Below are 18,779 nucleotides of genomic sequence, written 5' to 3' on the forward strand. Positions count from 1 at the left end.
GGAATTTATTTCCTACCCCCCCCCCCGGTTTGGTGTCAGGGACCGCTGTGGGTGCCTATTTGAGCTTATTTTAGCCATGGGCGCTTATTCGTAGAAATACGGGGGCTAAAGCCCCCCCCCCCCGCCTCCTCACTCCAAACGAATTTTTTTTTTTTTTGGGCCCCCACGTTTTGGTGCCGAAAGTATCGCAGGCGCAGCGTAAAATCGGTTTGTCTAGATGTTCCGTTTCGTGAGTGAGTTTAAACATCTTTGAAACTTCCTTTGAAGAGCTCATGACACTAATGAGCCCCGCCCCGCTACTCACACATTATCGTGCCGCACCCCCACCACCCTCAACTCTATGAATTTACTTACATGGCGTGGGGCAAGGAACGCAGGATTACAAAACGGCTGGAAGTCGAGCACAATACTGGGATTGATTGACAACAGAAGCCATATTGATAACTTTATTTTACACTTTTTCGTCAGATAAACCATATAACCTACTTACAATAAATGTATCATGCACAAAATAAATTAAATATGCTCTTAGTACTAGTTGTACCTATCGGTAAGTGCCAACGAGCGAAATACTCATGTTTGTTCATAAGTACAAATATTGAATGGTTTTTAATACTGAGAACTATATTTGGAATGACCAAAATATGGTAAATTGTATTTTAGGTAATATGCGAATAAAGTGCTATTTCTCTGGTGTTCATAAATGACACAGGCTTGATAGCCTGCGTAGCAGGCGCTGTAGTTTCCAACGCGCGTATTCTCGCGATCGCGCACTCTTTTAAGGTGGCTCCGTAGTTATTCCGGGCGTATTCGTCAGTGACATACTTTGCGTCAGAACTTTTTCGGCTTTAACGGGATGGCTTTGAAACTTTGGGAAAACTTTTATGTATCATTTAGCAATAACATGATAAAGTTTGATTGCAATGGAGAGATATATTTTAAATGCTATTGGCGTTTAACTGGACCCATGTTTTTGAACAAAATTGAATCCAAAAAAAATTTTGCCGATATATTTTTGCTAAATTTCTGGAATAAGCTAATATTGACTTAACACATGAGACAGCCAAGTTTCAAGAAAATCGTTGGAGTAGAAATGAAGAAATACTGGGAAATATTAAACTCATCTAAATAAAACGCTGAAAATTTACTGTAATTTTATACACTTGCCGCTTCTTCACGAAATAATCTACAAACCCAATATTTTGCGAAAAGCCTCCCCAATACTTGCTAAATAGAAGTGCCTAACCGATTGTCGATCGAGCTAACCGTTAAAAAGTATTTGCTAGCTCTGTAGGTCTCTGTAAACATTATAAAATGATCGAAAATCCTCGCGGACCTCCAAGGTTGCGTTCTGCATTTATTTTCGAAAATTATACCGCAGTTTTCTCTCAAACTCCTGTCACGTAAACTTCAGGGCACTACAAAAACTTTTGCATCGACTTTTGCTGCTGTGCCGTGCTGTAATTTGGAGAATTGGCGTTGGGACTGTAAGCTACTCTGCAACTGTTCTCTGGCGAAGCGAACGAGCAGTTTTGTTTATAACATTATGAATACGAAATGAGCACGTGTGACATTCATGACAAGAATTTGCACCTTTAAAAGGGGGGTGTCATTTATATGCACGCCGGCCATCCTAGAAGGGGAGGGAAGATATTTGTCAGAGACGCAGACACCCCCTCGACCTGATGATAACGAGGAGCTGTGTGACATTGTAAAAAGAGTATCTTAGGTTCATGATTTTTTGTTTGCGCAGATTATAACGGTGCAACAGTGGTAAAATCTGTTATAAAAAATGTAAAATTGAACGTTTGAGAAATTGTAAATCCACTTCGATTATTAATATAAAAAAGCTGGAATCACAGAATTGACTAGTCCCCACGTTTAATACCAACGCACCTCATGTTACCCTAATGCGACAAATATCTTCCCTCCCCTTCTAGGATGGTCGGCGTGCATATAAATGACACCCCCCTTTTAAAGGTGCAAATTCTTGTCATGAATGTCACACGTGCTCACTTCGTATTCATAATGTTATAAACAAAACTGCTCGTTCGCTTTGCCAGAGAACAGTTGCAGAGTAGCTTACAGTCCCAACGCCAATTCTCCAAATTACAGCACGGCACAGCAGCAAAAGTCGATGCAAAAGTTTTTGTAGTGCCCTGAAGTTTACGTGACAGGAGTTTGAGAGAAAACTGCGGTATAATTTTCGAAAATAAATGCAGAACGCAACCTTGGAGGTCCGCGAGGATTTTCGATCATTTTATAATGTTTACAGAGACCTACAGAACTAGCGAATACTTTTTAACGGTTAGCTCGATCGACAATCGGTTCGCACTTCTATTTAGCAAGTATTGGGGAGGCTTTTCGCAAAATATTGGGTTTGTAGATTATTTCGTGAAGAAGCGGCAAGTGTATAAAATTACAGTAAATTTTCAGCGTTTTATTTAGATGAGTTTAATATTTCCCAGTATTTCTTCATTTCTACTCCAACGATTTTCTTGAAACTTGGCTGTCTCATGTGTTAAGTCAATATTAGCTTATTCCAGAAATTTAGCAAAAATATATCGGCAGAATTTTTTTTTGGATTCAATTTTGTTCAAAAACATGGGTCCAGTTAAACGCCAATAGCATTTAAAATATATTTCTCCATTGCAATCAAACTTTATCATGTTATTGCTAAATGATACATGAAAGTTTTCCCAAAGTTTCAAAGCCATCCCGTTAAAGCCGAAAAAGTTCTGACGCAAAGTATGTCACTGACGAATACGCCCGGAATAACTACGGAGCCACCTTAAACACACTAAAAAACGTACACAGATGTCTGCTACGCAGGCTACGGGTTTGACAGATTGATAACTCTTGACAAATCTTTCTTTTCAACGTTAAAATGTCACAAAATGTAGGCAATAAATGAGGTTTAATCACTGTTTTTTAAATACAACAAGCGATGGTTAAAATGCTTTCGTCCACAAAAGTGATAGTTGCATTTCAAGAACTTCTTATAAATCAAGTCCCAAAATCAAAATTGCTAAGATGCTTTTTTAAAAATAATTTTTAGTAATCAGAGACAGTAATGCACGGGTCAGATTTCAGTCTCGCATGCGAAGTGTCATGTTCAGTTCGCAAAACTTGAAAAATTTGAACAGAAAACAAAACTTGAACGGTCAAGGATTATTTGGAGACAAAACTTTTATTTTAAGTTAACATTACATTTGCCGTTAGAAGCAAAAAACGTTTGACTTTCTTGTGTGTATGACATCAGTAATTTTAAGCCTGGTTTTCACTAGCGACGCAAGCACAAGCGCAAGCACAAACGCAAGCATAAGTAGTTCGTGCCAAGTGAAAACGAACGTCGACATAAGCACAAGTACATTAGCATAAGAATATGATGTTTACAAGTTAGAAGGCTCCGTTCTCGACTCCGTTCTCCATGCAAATATTGTGGCAGAAACTCTCTCTCCTCTACTCGTGTGACGAAGAAAGTGAAAGCGACTAATAAAGGAGAAAAACGAAACATATTGGGATTATAAATATTTTTAAAGAAAGCATTTGTCTCCGTTTTTTTCGCTACTCGAGTCCGCGCTTGGGCCTTTTGTTTTTTTGTCTACACTTCTTCGAACATTCTCGAAAAACGTTTATCAAAATCAACCGCGGCCTCTGCGACTTTGTTCAAATGCTGGAACGAGTACTTTAATTGGCTAGACACGGCTAGACGTAAACAATTTTCTTGTGCTTATGCGATGTTTGTTTTCACACGAACGCAAGTACAAGAAAAGGAAAAATTTTGATCCTTGTGCTTGTGCTTGCGCTTGTGCTTATGCTTGCGTCAATGCCGTTTTCACGATGAAATAAGAGCTGGTATGCTCGTGCTTGCGCTTGTGCTTGCGTCGCTAGTGAAAACCAGGCTTTAGTGAGCGTCGCTTTGTATTGATGTTATTCCTACGCGGAGCGAAAATGCGTGCCATGATTTGGAATAAATCATCAGTCAAACAATTACTATAAACACAATCAACACTAAAAGGTAGCATTTACCCGACTTCGGCATTCTCATAAGTCAAGAAAACTCTATTTGAAGTACGTCAACAGTCCGCTTTTGATTTTCATGTCTCTCTTCGATCGTAAATCAAAGGACTCCAAAGTCGAAAGATTATTTCATCGCTTTGAAGACCTTGATGTTCATTTTTTCGGCGGTCGAATATTCTGAAGGGTATTCTCTTTCGATTTATAATTCCCTAAAGGTGTATTGATCGGTAAAGGGATGAATGACCATTGAAAATTTTAACAGCGAGCCGCGTGGACGCCATTTTGGACATTTGCTCTCTAGCAAGGAGTGAGAGACTGGGAACCAGTTGGGAAGAACAATACAACCCAAATATGGGGTTTACTTACACCCAAATATGGTCAAAAAAAAAGTCCCTTACGCAGAACTTAAGATTTTCTCTGCCTATACACTCATACGCACACGGCTCTATGATTCTGCCGCCTCGACAGCCTCGCCTCTTGGCTCGGCTGTCTCGTTGGCAATAATGTGGTAAAGTGGAAAAAACAACAAAGTAAATCTGTTTATTTGATCAGTGGGTTGCGGAGATCTATGATTGGTTAAATAAATTACTCTTATCAATCATAGCAAACGCGCGTTTTCCCGCACTTGGCACCGGGTGCACGTTTTGCTCGAGTTCTGATTGGTTCATTGAGTTATTTGATAGTTCAATAGGATGTTTTACATTTCCTTTCATTACATGGATATTATTTTTCTTAATGTCGCGTATGCTGCAAAACCAAAGATAAACCGTCCGATACTCGGATAGGTAACCTCACACAGGAGGACGTCGTTCATGGAACCTCCAAACAAGATTGCTTCAAATTTGTCTTCTCACTCAGCTTTACACCCATTTTTTGCCCTACGTTCCGCCCTATAAGTCTCTGGTTAGACTAGTAACACAGTTGAAGCTTATAAGCCTATTCTGTCTACAGCTGTTACTTAGTTCACTCTATGTATTAGTTTATGACTATGGTATGAGTTTGCCGGTTGAACAGCTCCAGTGTGATGCTGCTTAAGAAGGCTGGGATAGAGTTGAATCTGCTCAAGTAAGTCTCTATTTGATCCGCTAATTGAGACGAGAAATCAGTGGCTAGAAGCATCATTTCACCCTTGGCACTGCTCTAAAAAAACAATAAGGACAAGAGTTAAAATTGAGAAAGAGATTGACACGTTGAATGTATAAAGACTTTGAAAGAAACGACGTCCACAATAGCGTTTTCAATGGAAAATATTGCCTACAAAAAACGTTAACTCTACATCCTCTCAACGAAAGGTAAATAACCATTGGCAAAGGAGAACACTTCTCATGTCGGCGAGAAATCAAGTATTTTTGTCGCAAATCCAGTTCTGCAACAATGGACACGAACTGCGCCGAGTGCTCGAATCATTCGACCTGTCTTTCGAGAAAGTTGCTACGTCAACGTGACGTCATCAGTGCTCTTCCTCTTTGCTCCCCTGTATACCTTATTGTTACTTATTTTCGCGGGCACTTAATTTCGCGAAAATGGAACAGGAATATTTCGCGAGACTTAATTTTCGCGATTTGGCCAAAAATACGTAATTAGCATAAAAAATACAATAGAAATCGTTTAGAATTAATTTTCGCGGGTCTTTAATTTCGCGATTTTCAAAAAATCGCGAAAATCGCGAAAATTAAGTCCCGCGAAAATAAGTAACAATAAGGTAACTTACTTCAAACAACAGGTCATCTGTGGATCTCTCAGCGTACATGGACTGAAGCCGGTACTGATTGTCCCGTATGACGTCAATCTTGAAGCCTGTTAATGCATAGCAAGCCTCGCGAAACTCTTGGATCTTTTTCTTGAAAACCTGAAAAACAAAACGTCACGTAAGCCGCTGCTACACTGCGCAATGTGTCACACAACTTGCGTCGAATTTTTTTGCTACCAATTGTGCGAGGCTATTCCAGCAGGCACTAGATGAGTTTTTGTAGCTAGTGGCAAATAATTGTCCACAGCTATACACATTTCACTAAAAAAACCCTAAGTTCCTGTTCCTACGACCTTTCTTCACCATACGAAGAATTCCTAGCATTGTGTTAATTAAATAACTCGTAATTAACAGTCTTATTGGAAGCCGTCCTCTAGAAGCATTAGTTTACACGTATAAATGCTGTGCGAGGTATCAGTTGTTTTCAGTAAGCTGTTTGCTGCTTTCCTTTTCACATTAGGGACAAGACTGAGTACGAGCATGGCTTTTCAAACGAGGACCTTATGCTTTCGATTATCAGGTTTAAAACCAATCCTGTACCGAGTGTCTTTAATCTAGCTCGTCAACAACACTACAGGGAGGAGTGAGGGTTCTGGGAACATAACTGGTTTGAATTCAAAAGTTGTACTCGTACTCGATCTCGTACTCCGATCTGAAGGTTCCTATTGTGAAATACCGTGCCACAAAAACTGCTACTTTACCTCTTTCAATCGTTGATTTTTCATCTCTGCTGAGGAGAGTTGAGCTTTAAAATCTGCAGAGCAAATCCCACAAAATCAGGATCAATCTTAAAGCGGTGAATAAAAAGTACTTCATTGGAGACTTTACTGCCGGAACACCTCCCAGGCGTCCTTAACATAGACAGTGCTACTTTTATACCGACCAACAACCAAAGGGTGCAATAGTACGGCAAAATCACCATTGAATGACAACAACAGGGAACAGAGAATAATTACGGAGGACTTAACTATGGCGACCGACATTTATAGACTGACCTTCTACTTGTTTCACCACACTGGGTCCAGCCTCAGGACTGTGTTTGCTGAGAAGGCTCATATCCTCAGGGCTGCAGCCTCCCTCCTCTAGAAGCTGAAGTCTCCTCCTCAGAGAGTCGTTCTCCTTCCTTAGTTTCTCCAGCTCCTCTCCACGCTGTTGTTTGGCGATGGTCGATGGGTTCATTGACAGATGCACGATCTTGGTTTTCGTCGGGTCGTAGTAACCCTGAAAACAAAGAAGTCAAAAGAAGTAATCGGAATTAGTTCGGTTCCGGCAAATGATGAAATCTTCGCAAGTGTACCCGAACAGTTTTCGATTTTCAACAATCAACCAATCAGAAGAAGGTACGGGTATGAGAGTGTAATGTTACCAAGCAACCTTTCCGACAGATGCTTCAAGCTCATACAAATTCTCGGAGACGAGAATTCAACGGAATTACACGAAGGTATGTGTTGAATCAACTGAGTGAAGTGATCGCCAGTTAATACCAGTGATCCAGTGATCACTGATTGGCCTTTCAGGTTAAATAAAGTCTTTTATTTTATTTTATTTATTCAATTTATGATAGTTTATATTACACAGTGGAACCTCTACTTTGGGACACCTCCTTTTAGGGGACACAAACTTCTGTCCCGGCAAAACACTAATATATTCTTCGTATTTGTTACCTCTAGACTATTAAAGTGAATTGCTGTCACATGTGCGCAACAAAGGCGCCCTGAGCCAAGATGTGACCATTTGTTTTGGTTAAAAGATAAAGGGAAGGGGTACCGGACAGGGATTTTTTTGTACGTTCTTAAACATACAGGAGGACCCGAGATCCGCCACTGGAATAGCGAATTCTGCAACATTTGTTTGATGCATTTACTTGTATCTACTCTACTTTATGTTGTTCTCTAAACTACAATAAACTTTCTTGTAAGTTTTAGTCTTCACAGCCGTTCTTAGGGTTTACAAGTAATGTTTCAACGTCTACCAAAGAAATACTACAAAGAGGAGAGTTCATTAATTTCTAAATCATTTAATCATTACCCGCATGTGCATTTGTTCTTTGTTGATCTCGTAAATCTCAAGCTGCTCCTGTAGCTTGGTATTCTCTGCTCGCAGTTTTTCCATTTCAGTTCTGCAAAAAAAAATAATCAAATCACACAAAACGTTTTTTCTAGTATAGTGGATCAGACGTCACTTAAAAAACACAATAACACACTGGACGTTTTGATTCAAGAGAAATGACAACAGAGTTTAAAAAAGTGCTGTCTGGTCATAACACAGCCTTTGCTTCTAATCTCACCACATATACAATAGTTATTGTTCTCTCGATACTAGATGCTCATATGCTCATCCCCGCAAGAGTTTAAAACGAAACGTGTTAGGCCAGGGCATTATAGCATAGCAAGCGTACACATATAAAGTGTCACACGATGAAGGTAAATACATTTTGGCGTTATAAACCAATCAGAACTCGAAGCAAGAAACTTGTAACCAGCGGCAAGCACGGGAAACGTCACCATATGTTTTAACCTGATTGGCTAAGAAGACAACATCTTAACTCTGATTGGCCGGAACTCATGGGTGGCACGTGCGTCATGAACCAATCACAGGGCTTACCAAATTAAACACGAAAGCAACAGTTACTTTTGAAAGTTTTTGGAAAACTGCTCTGTAGGAAAATGCAATGGTCTTTACATATCTTAATGGTTGTTTAAAATCCTGATTTGGGAAATTACCTTAATGCACTGTCATCAGTTTTTGCTGGAGTTTGCTTGGTGGCCTTCTCGCGTAGTTCATTGATTTCAACCTCCAACTATAAAGTAAAAATAATAAAAACTTTCGATAAAAAGATTTTAAAGGTTAGGAAAATATTGACACAAAACAGCACGCAGATGTTCTTGTCTAGATTTAATATGTTTTATTGTTTATTGTTTGCCTGATAAATGTGAAAGCAACCAGGTTTGTTTCTACTTCTAGTGTTTCACCCTTCCAGAAATTAAAGTGTTACAACACATACGTACTTTGTTAGCTTTTAGTTTTTCCTTGCTTGCTTGCTCAGCTTTCTGGTTTAACTCAAGCTACGGGAAAACAAAAAATGTTAATATGAAACCTAAATACTCCATTCTTTGACATCAGCTAGACTTCCACTGTAGCCTCCAAAGCAGAAGTTGTTTTGGTGCTACATGTTACCTTGTTAAAAAGACTGATGTGTGTCAAGTCCACATGTGGGGCTAATTGATTTTAATCGGTGAATCTATCTCCCAGAAGCTCATTTCATGCTGACCTTCTTATCACCGTGAACCTGTCTAGAGAATACTTATTTCACAAGCCAAAACAAAACAAACTTTACAACAACGTCACTGGTAAAGATTATTACAAGAAACCATCCGTAAAATTTTACTTTGGATTAACAATGGTTTTGACGATGGTCAGCTTGTGGAAGAAAATGTTTTGTAAGACACGTTAACATATCTCCTAAAATGTAAAAGAGGAAAACTCACCTCAAGAGTTTCTATGTGTTCATGGGAGGTTTTCAGGCGAGTTTCAGCCTGTTAACAAAGGAAAGAAGTCAAAGTGACATTTACGAGTACGTAACTCACATAATCACCAACTCAAAGTACAAAATGCAGTTGATTAGAGCGGTTTTCACTTGAGTGTCGTAAAACTAAAACCAAAGTAATTACTCTGGCCAATCACAAAGGTCACAGACAATCCAGTGAACCAATCAAAACTCGAGGCAAATACATGTAGTTGGCACGAAGCGCGGGAAAACGTGTGCGAGCGAGTCATGATTGGTTTTGGTTTTACTCCTGATTGGCCGAGAAAGTGGCGCGAAATTTTTAAACCAATCACTAAGCGTAGTGAACGCAAAACCAAAGCAAACGCAAATTACTTTCGACACTCAAGTGAAAACCGCTCTAAAATGCCAATCATTCAAACCCTAATAACTCAAAATATTTTCGCTAACTCAAACTTTGATCTCGCCTGTGAACAGGCTCCCTAGTGGCGTGCAAGGGGAAGGAAAAACTCGGTAAATGGTGCAAGCTGAGCACAGTCTGGGAAAAAGATCTTGCAGGAGAGAACATGCCTCTCAACGACTTAGTGATTGACAACCAACCTCTTGTAGCCTGGAATGGATCTGTGGATCATAGTTTGAAGAGAAGCTGTTGTCGTAAGTATCAAGAATTCTGCGGCATCCATCACGTTCCTAATAAACAAAAAACAACTGACATTCAATATAAATAAAAGAAACATTCCCTTATCTACTTAAGTTTTGACTTCAAGCTCACCAGCCATGATGCCTTAAATCTTGTTTGTATATTGGCTGATCAATACAAAACAAGCAATATCTGACTTACAGCTGTAACGAGAAACAAGCGTCTTTGAAGTCTTTGATTCAGTTCTTTTTGACGATCACTGGTCTCCTGTGAATAAAGAAACTGCCGACAGTTAACAGCATGAACTAGATCTATGAAAAGGGATAAAATAACCAAGAATAACAGGCACATTATGCACATTACGCACGCAGAGGTAGTGCTTTCACGCAATTCAGGCCTATGGAATTGATGGTACACAAACACAATAAGTAAACACAATATTATCATTTTATGTTTGCTTTGGTATTGCAATTAGAGCAGTTTTCAATTGAGTGTCGTAAAACCAAAGTAATTACTCTAGCCAATCACAAAGGACCCAGACAACCCAGTGAACCAATCAAAACTCGAAGCAAATACATGCAGCTGGCACGAAGCGCGGGAAAACGTGCGTGAGCGAGTCACGTTTGGTTTTGGTTTTAGTTCTGATTGGCTGAGAAAGTGGTGCGAGATATTTAAGCCAATCGCTAAGCGTAGTAATGCATAACCAAAGCAAACGCAATTTACTTTCGACACTCAAGTGAAAACCGCTCTGTCATTTTATGTTTGCTTTGGTATTGCATTTAATAAGCTCTGACACTCTACAACATGCCCTAACTAATCAGAACAAACTTGCTTGGTTTTTGTTTCCAACCAATCAATAGCAAAACTAAAACAAATAATTCCTAACAAATATTGCAACTTTGCCTCTTTGTGTTTTTCTGAGCTTGGTACAAGTTACATGTTTTTTCCTCAAGTTCTTATTTGGTAATTGTTTTACATGTAGCAACATGTGTTTGTTGTGTTGTCCAGAGTGCTCATACATGCATGCTTTTTGCAAGGCATGACTTATACAAACAAGAAAGATCTATCAAGTTCTCATGGAGGGTCAAACCCAGTAAGAAATTTAGTCTTGGAGAGAGCCACATGATGAATATTGAACTCTTTCTTTGGAGAGCTGAATAAGTTTAAAATGAAAAAATAAAATCATATTTTTTATAATGAACAACTGACAACTTTTGTTCTTGAGAGGATTGTAAATCAGGTTCGAGTTGTAAAATTAATCTACAGCTAGTTTCATGTACCTTCACTTCAACTAACTCCTTTTTCACGGCTGCCAGCTCCTGGGCTGCTCTCTGGTATGCTGTCTCATTAATCTGTGCACTGGAAAATAAATAGTAAGGGTAACAGTCAACTATTTATTGATTAATAGGTAGGTAGGACAAACTGAAGGGAACAAGTCAAGCACTTAATTCATACCTAAAGACATGTACTAACTCTAAATGGATAAAGAATTTCACAGCCTTATGCAGTGGATGACATGAATATAAATAATAATAATAATAGTAATAATAATAATAACTTTATTTAAGTGTCTGGTCTTCTAGCTAGCCTTAAGCTTACTAATCGGGGACACTGAAGGGAAACTACTGTTACCACTGTTGGTCAGAACCCGCTATACATAGCTAGCCTCTTACAACCTCACCCCCCCCCCCAAAAAAAAATAATAATAATAAAAATAAATAAATAAATAATAATAAATAATAATTATAAAATTTAAAAAATAGAAAATTATAATTAAAACAAAAAAGTCCATCCAGCTCTAAAGCTGAAACTTCTCTTACTGGCAGGTAAAAAAATCCACATTTCCCTGCAATCTTTAACTGGCCATGCAAGCCTCCAACAAACTTAGTGCTGTAACAGGTGAAGCTTGTCAAAATACTATTTTCTCTATAACCTCATTATAATTATAGGGTTAACATTTGGGTAAATACCTTCTTTGTACATGTACTTACTCAATGTTGTCCATGAGGGTAAACATACTTATGCAAAGAGCAAACTAGTTGTAGTACTTTTTATGAACATGTAATGCTATCAAGGAAGTCCTTACCTGGATTTCAATTCACTTTGTGTCTCTAACAACACAACTTGACTCTTCTGAAGATTTGCAATATCTTGTGCAAGCTGCGCTGGGGATCTGTCGTGAATAAATTAAATAATTATTTACAATTATGTAAAATTAATAATAAGTTATACACTTTATCATTTCTGTATTTAAAACTGCAGGTAGCTTGTTTCACCAACCTCAGCCTTTTTGTCCCAGCCATATCTTCAGTCTCCCACTTTTGGATCTTCTTTCTTAACTCCTGAAATTTAACATTACTAGATAAAAACTACAGTCGTGTAAATTAAACAAGACATGACTACAATGAATGGTCTTCTCACAAGCTACTGTTTCATTGAAGATCTAAAAAAACAGTGTCAATTTGTCAGGCTAACAGACATCAGATAATAACATTTTGTAATTTAAACTTGACTTTAATATTCTAACCATCTGAACTCCTGTGTGGCTTCCATTTTTTGCATTATTTTTACAGTCAACTCTCTCTAAAACAGACACCATCGGGACCAGCTCCAGCTGTCTATCTTAGAGAGGTGTCCGGCTTATAGGTTTTTTTTTTTTGAGTTAAATGACTGAAACAGTAAGGACAGAACCAACACCAGGTGTTTGTATTACAGAGGTGTCCGTTAAGAGAGAGTTGACTGTACTCTTCTACCATAGAGATTTTAAACATGATTTGATGTTTTCTTTATTTTTTTAAGTGCCTAACCTGTGTCGGATACTGAATTTCAACAAAGCCTGTATTTTTTTAGCCTTACAAACTGTAACATAATTTATAATAATTAAGCTTATGTTAAATAAATATTATTTTTGACACACATTGCATGATTACTCACAAACCTCATTTTCAATCTCCACTCTTGTTAAATCTGTAATCCGTTGCTCTGCCCGCTGGAGTTTACCTTGCAAACTGTCCGCTTTTTCTTTCAACAAAAGATTGCTTTCATTTGTTTCTCTAGAAAATACATTTAACCTCAGTTAGCTGAGAAGTAATAAAGAAAATAATGTAAAATTTAACATGCACTCTTGACTAGCGCTCAGTTTAGATTATAAACATTTTTTAGTGTATATGCTGTGGTACAATTTTACCCTGTGTGATTGGTGAGAGGGATTACTTTGGTTTTTTTTTTTTTTTTTTTTTTTGGTCTCAATCAAAAAATCTAGATTTTCAATAAAGTCCTTCGCATTGCTTGTTTTTTGTGACTTCCTTGTTCACCACTTGGCCACTTCACGGTCTAAAACTCGCATCACTTGCTTTATTCTTGTGAGGTGGACTTGTGGCAAGTCTTTTAAAAAATCACTCTAATATACATGTATGTAATAATAATTATTGTTGCTAACGAAGAGTGTTTGTTCACAGGACTGTAGTTAAACACAAATTGATAAGATTTACCTGTAATAATGATTTTCTTCTTTCAACTTGGCATTTTCCTTTTCTAATTCTCTGTACTTTGTAAGCTGAGTTTGCATCACCATAGCAACTCCAGAAGCTTCATCTTGGCGGGACAACTTCTGCTCCAATTCCTTAATAAAAAACAAATGGCACAATCATGTGTTCAATAAGGAGACTGGAGTTACTAGACAAACGTGAAGAAAAGAGGGGGGGGGGGGGTGGGCCGCAAGTAAACCATCATATGCATCGTGCTTATAAAAATTTTTTCGGGCTAGTAAAAATGACTTTTAGGCTAGTACATCCTAGCCCTTTGGGCAAGCTGGAAAATTCAATTTCTTTGTCCCCTGTACAACCAACACCATGGGTTAATTGTAATTTTTCACCAAACGAGGGAAATATAAGTAGGAGAGACCACTGGTCACTGGTAAGGACTAAAAGTCATGTGACATGAAAGGCACACAGTCTGTCTGCTAGTCTGCCCCTCTTTTCCATCTACTCTTAAAATTTCAGCTTTTACAATACCTACATGCACAAACACCTTGACAGTGCACTAGTGTTTTGCTGCATTTGCTTTTGCTTTAGTAGGGCTTAAACAAAGTGCTGTATGCAACTTATGTCAAAGTAGTTAAAAGGGGTTCTTATAAAACATGATTCCCAGGACTTACTTTGACCCTGTGTTCAGCTGTTCTTGATCGTTCTCTGAGCTGTTCTAGCTCCGGTTGCTGAACCATCACCTCACTCAGTCTTCTGCAAAAAATAAATAACCATATGTTTTTAGTATTGAAAACAAGTCTGATAGTTATTTTATTTGCAAGGCTATGGCTAATATTATACTCATTATTTTATTAACTATGCTTCCAATGAACTTAAACAACACCCAAATGAACATCAATGTAAAATTAAACAGGTCATGATCGTTAATTCCATGGTATTCAATAACAGTAAGTTGACAGCATCTTGAAAGTTGAGACACCGGACTCAAAGCTCAACAGAAGTCAGAATAATTTATTTAATTGAAAATGCATTACTAACAGTAATTTTATTGACAACTTGAACTGTCTGGATACCAAATCACTTCCTGATTCTTTATGTTTCTTTCTCAGAGTGAGGCAACACCACAAAAAAAAAAAAAACACAATGGGCTAGATCAAAATAATGTGGTAGTAACTTCAAACTTCAGTCTGTTTATTTTTTTTATTTGGGAGAAGTGAAAAAGATAAGTTGCTGTAAAAGATATGGCAGTGTGTACCGGTAGATGTTAAATTATTACCTTTTGACATTTTCAAGTTGACTCTCAGTATCATCCAGTTTATTTTGTATTACAGCTTTCTCAGTTCCCTGTCTGCAACAAAGAAATCATAAGAAAGCATAACATGCTTTTAAAACTCACTACACTGATATTAAATTTGCGTATGTATGTATTTAGTAGTGAACAGGATTACCCATTTCACAAATAATATTTTGCACTGTATACACCGAGTCCCCCCTCTTTAGTTAAAGTCTGCACTTGGGACTTTTGAACCAAAAGGGGCTTGGGGCTTATCCTGGTTTCTGTAGCATGAAGCGGCTAGGAGTATTTTATTTCTACTCCCCCTGGATGGGATGTTAGTCCATTGCAACGTTACCCCCAGAATTAAATTTACTGATACTCATTTATCCATCTGGGTAGAGAGAAACACTGTGAGAGTAAAGAGTCTTGCACCAGAACACAACACAATGACCCCACCCCAATAGCAACTGACTGTGGTAGCAATAGATTTTCTCAATAATAGCAAACCCACTGAAAATCCCAACTCTACCCCAGACTGCAAGAGGCAGCTGAACAATGTTTGGTATAGGGTAATGGTTTGAATCAGATTTTTAGCAGCACACCACCATCTACATGTATAAAACTTACAGAGTACCCCCTCCAAAGTAGCCTGTGAATGCAGATGTATTTCCAGCTGTTGCTTGTCTTTGGGGGAGACAAGCAACAGCTGGAAATAGGTCTGCATTTGCAGGCTACCTTCAAAGGATCAAGTTTAAGATTCATAATCATATTGAACACTCAGTCACCTGAATAAAGCACTCTTCAACTCCATTTGTTTCTTACTTGAATCCTCTTGTAGCTATAAAATGATTAGATTTAGCAGTTGGTATGGCAATTACGGTGAAAATATACAAGTACCAGTTAGTGTCAAATGCAGACTGCAGACTAGCCCTAAACCTTACCCTAACAAAAAACTAATTATAAAAGTAGGGTAAGTCTATACAAAACTGAAATCAGGGCTGTGCTCTAGCAGAGCCCAGATGCCTCAGGCAACTTACTTTTGTCTTTGGGTGGTGAAAAGTCGCGCCCCGCAATTTCACGCTGTCACGCAATTCATTGCTTGTATCTAAGTGAGCCAACGGTGACTTCGTCTCTTGTTTGTTATTATTTTAACTGTTATTCGTTCTGCATTTGAAGGCTGATGAGTTCTTCTAAGTGAATTTTCTGGTAAAATTATGTTGCTCCTCGTCTGCTCATAGCGCTGTAATAAGATCGTTTTTATTCGCCGAAAGTGAAGAGGGGAATGGAATGGATTCTTTTACAAACGCTCTGAATGCCCATGCTATCCTGGCCCGCCTCTTGATGTTGTGAGTAGACAATGAATACAAACTTCCATGATTTCATGTTTGCAAATAAACTTTAGTCAGTTACTTTTAACTCTTCTTTTTATACTCATGTTTGCTGTGTTTATTTTTCATCATGGCGAAAGACAAGACAAGAAAGATTAGGGATGCCGCCAGATGACCCGACAATTGACTTTATTACACCTTGCATATTTAATTATTACGGGCTTATTTCTGCTCCAAACAAATTTTCTTTCAAAAAAGTTTCAAACTGTGGTCAATTTTATTAATAAAACCACTGAAAGATTGAAGAAAAAGAACAAATTTCTCTTTCATGAAAAGCGATTTACTTTAAAATGCTAACTGCATAGATCAGAAAATGAGTCCGTGAACACGCAACATAACGACGTATTTGTTTATTTAGTAAATTAGCAATAAATAAATATGCCGACAGAAGTACTACAGAAACTTGGTCAAATTTTACTTTATTACACAGCAAAGTCATTTTAAAGATTTTTTCGAGACTTAACCTTCAATTTCAAGGCTATTGCGTTTGGAAACTGAATGAAACTAAGCTGTTTACAGATCTTGACGAAAAGTTAATCTTTATACAAAGCTGACAGTGCCAGACTGAATGTCAGCAAGAGTTTTACGGCTCGCTGAACATGAAAGTTTTGTTTCTTTTTTTATGGTGACGGTTTAGTGAGACAAAGCCCTTTTTGACAACTTAGCTACAGAAGGGTTTAATCTGCGCCTGTTACAAACAGTTTAAGGAGTTTTGGCCGCGAAATAAAGTTTATTTATCACCGGCTCACTTTCCATGTCGCTTGTGCAAAACATTGTCGGAAACCCCTTCAAACTTTGATTGATGGAAATCTTCGAAACCTTTCCGCCGGTGTTTTCGTTTCTGAAAGTGAATTCCTTTTTTGCATTTCACGGCGTGAATATTTCACAAAGTGATTTTGATTTCATGGTCTTCGGTTTCACGCCCAGAGTGAAAATTTTTCAAACAAGAGTGAACACGGCGTGAAATTTTGAATTCACGCCGTGAAATCTTAATTTCACGCCCCGTGGCCGTGAAATAAATTTCACGATTCACGGTTTGATTCTTAAGCCTCCTTTTCACTTGAAGGGTCACATATGCTGAAAATCAGTGAATTAACTCTGAAGTAATTCTGAGTGCTGTAAATAACTAGTGAATTTACTTCTAAGTGAATAGGGGACCTCATGAGGTACAAAACAGTCTTTTAGCATTGGTGAGATTCATATCCACCCTTCCCTCTCCCCTCTCCCTGTTTCATCACATTAGTGGTGTCCAGTCGTTTCATAGCAAAGTCGTTTGAGACAAGTTGTTTCGAGATACATGTAAAGTTGATTTGAGACAAGCTCACATTTCTTGAAGTCCTTTCGATACAAAATACTATACTATACATAAATGACAAAACAAACAGATCAGATCAGGCTTGCTACCGAGAAGAAGTTACAGGGCATCCAAAGAAAAAAGTTCAGAGACCTCCACTCGACCAGACCAAGATCTTCAAGTTATGGAATGAGTTCAACTCTGGTACCCGAAGTGCAAGGAAACTGCTGAATGCCTGTTGCTACCTCAACAGCTCACAAGCTTCACAAAATTGCGACTGCTTTACGCATACATTGCAAGTAAATACTGTCTGAGAAATAAAACAAGATTGGTTGATCAATTGTGTCGCAGGGAAACTGGTTGTTATTTACGTCGATCGATCGAGTCCCTTCTGTGAATTTCAGCTTATTTGTTACAGAGATAACAAAAATTACTGAACTAAAACACTTATACTGAACTTTTCTCGAGTTTACTTCTAAATCAAAACAATTTCAGTTTGTCTCGAATCGACTTTACATGATTGTGTCTCGAATCGACTTGCCTTGAAACGACTTTGTCTCGAAACGACCGTAAACCATGTTAGTTTTTCTTAGAGAAAGTTTTTTATATGAAGTGGAATGGCCCTTGAAAGCCCTCAGATTCAGATAAAATCCCTGAACTTGTCTATTATAAACAAGTAAGAAGTTCCCTCTAAAGTGGTATTTCGGGTAAAGGATCCTTCAGCTTACAAACCTCATCTCTTTCTGCACACACTTTGAGCTTTTCCCTCTGCAAGTTTTGTACTTTTTGTTCTGATTTGTTCCGGTAAGTCTCATACTCCTTCTTTAATTCTTTCAACTGGTCTTTAGCATTTTTCTCCTGTTCTGCAATGTACTGAAAATTTTGCTGTAAGTCTTCGTATTTCTCCTCCAGCCTTCGAAGTCCAAGCTTCTCGTTTCCAGAGTCCTTCTCATATTCGATTCTAGCGCGTTTTCTTTCCTGTTCCAGCGAATTCATTTGACTTTCTAACATCGCGATTTTGCTTCGGCTTTTGATTAGCGCAACGTCCTTTTCTCGATCCTTGGATAAAAGACTTCCGTGACTGCGCGTTTTACTGAGAGTCCTTGTGGAACTTGGGGCTGGCCATTTGCTATGCGTGCCAGTTACATCGCTCGAGTCTTCGTAAGTTAAGCGGCTTTTAGGGTCACTTGACAAAAACTGGTCGAATTCACCCATGATCCTCACGACAGCGGTGCTGTCATCGGGGGTTCTGAGTATATTCATCTCCTAAAGAGCTGTTCTTTCACATTAAGCCCTTAAAAAGTTTACGCGCAAGAAAATCAACCGACAGCCGCCATTTTGAGAATACACGACTCTCGAAAAGAACACTGGGACGATAGGAAAAATTAGCCAATCAGAATATCGGATTCTAGAGAGTT

At 38.3% G+C, this 18,779-nt stretch overlaps 1 protein-coding gene across 1 annotated transcript; it reads right to left on the reverse strand.

The window, feature by feature from the left end:
- Positions 1–4,277: 4,277 nt before the first annotated feature.
- Positions 4,278–18,723, reverse strand: LOC144632263 (mitotic spindle assembly checkpoint protein MAD1-like). The gene is made up of 19 exons (XM_078490870.1): positions 18,094–18,723; positions 15,465–15,517; positions 14,680–14,751; positions 14,075–14,156; positions 13,410–13,540; positions 12,857–12,971; positions 12,199–12,260; positions 12,005–12,091; positions 11,199–11,277; positions 10,120–10,185; positions 9,879–9,968; positions 9,262–9,309; positions 8,782–8,838; positions 8,497–8,573; positions 7,802–7,892; positions 6,769–6,994; positions 6,475–6,527; positions 5,735–5,872; positions 4,278–5,163 (listed from the first exon to the last, which is right to left on the reverse strand). The coding sequence occupies exons 1-19, from the start codon at positions 18,622–18,624 to the stop codon at positions 4,999–5,001; spliced, it is 2,223 nt and encodes a 740-aa protein (XP_078346996.1). The 5' UTR covers positions 18,625–18,723; the 3' UTR covers positions 4,278–4,998.
- Positions 18,724–18,779: the final 56 nt, after the last annotated feature.

Source organism: Oculina patagonica, chromosome 12, assembly GCF_052425735.1.
Source record: "Oculina patagonica isolate OP01 chromosome 12, crgOcupat, whole genome shotgun sequence".
Lineage (NCBI taxonomy): Eukaryota > Metazoa > Cnidaria > Anthozoa > Scleractinia > Oculinidae > Oculina > Oculina patagonica.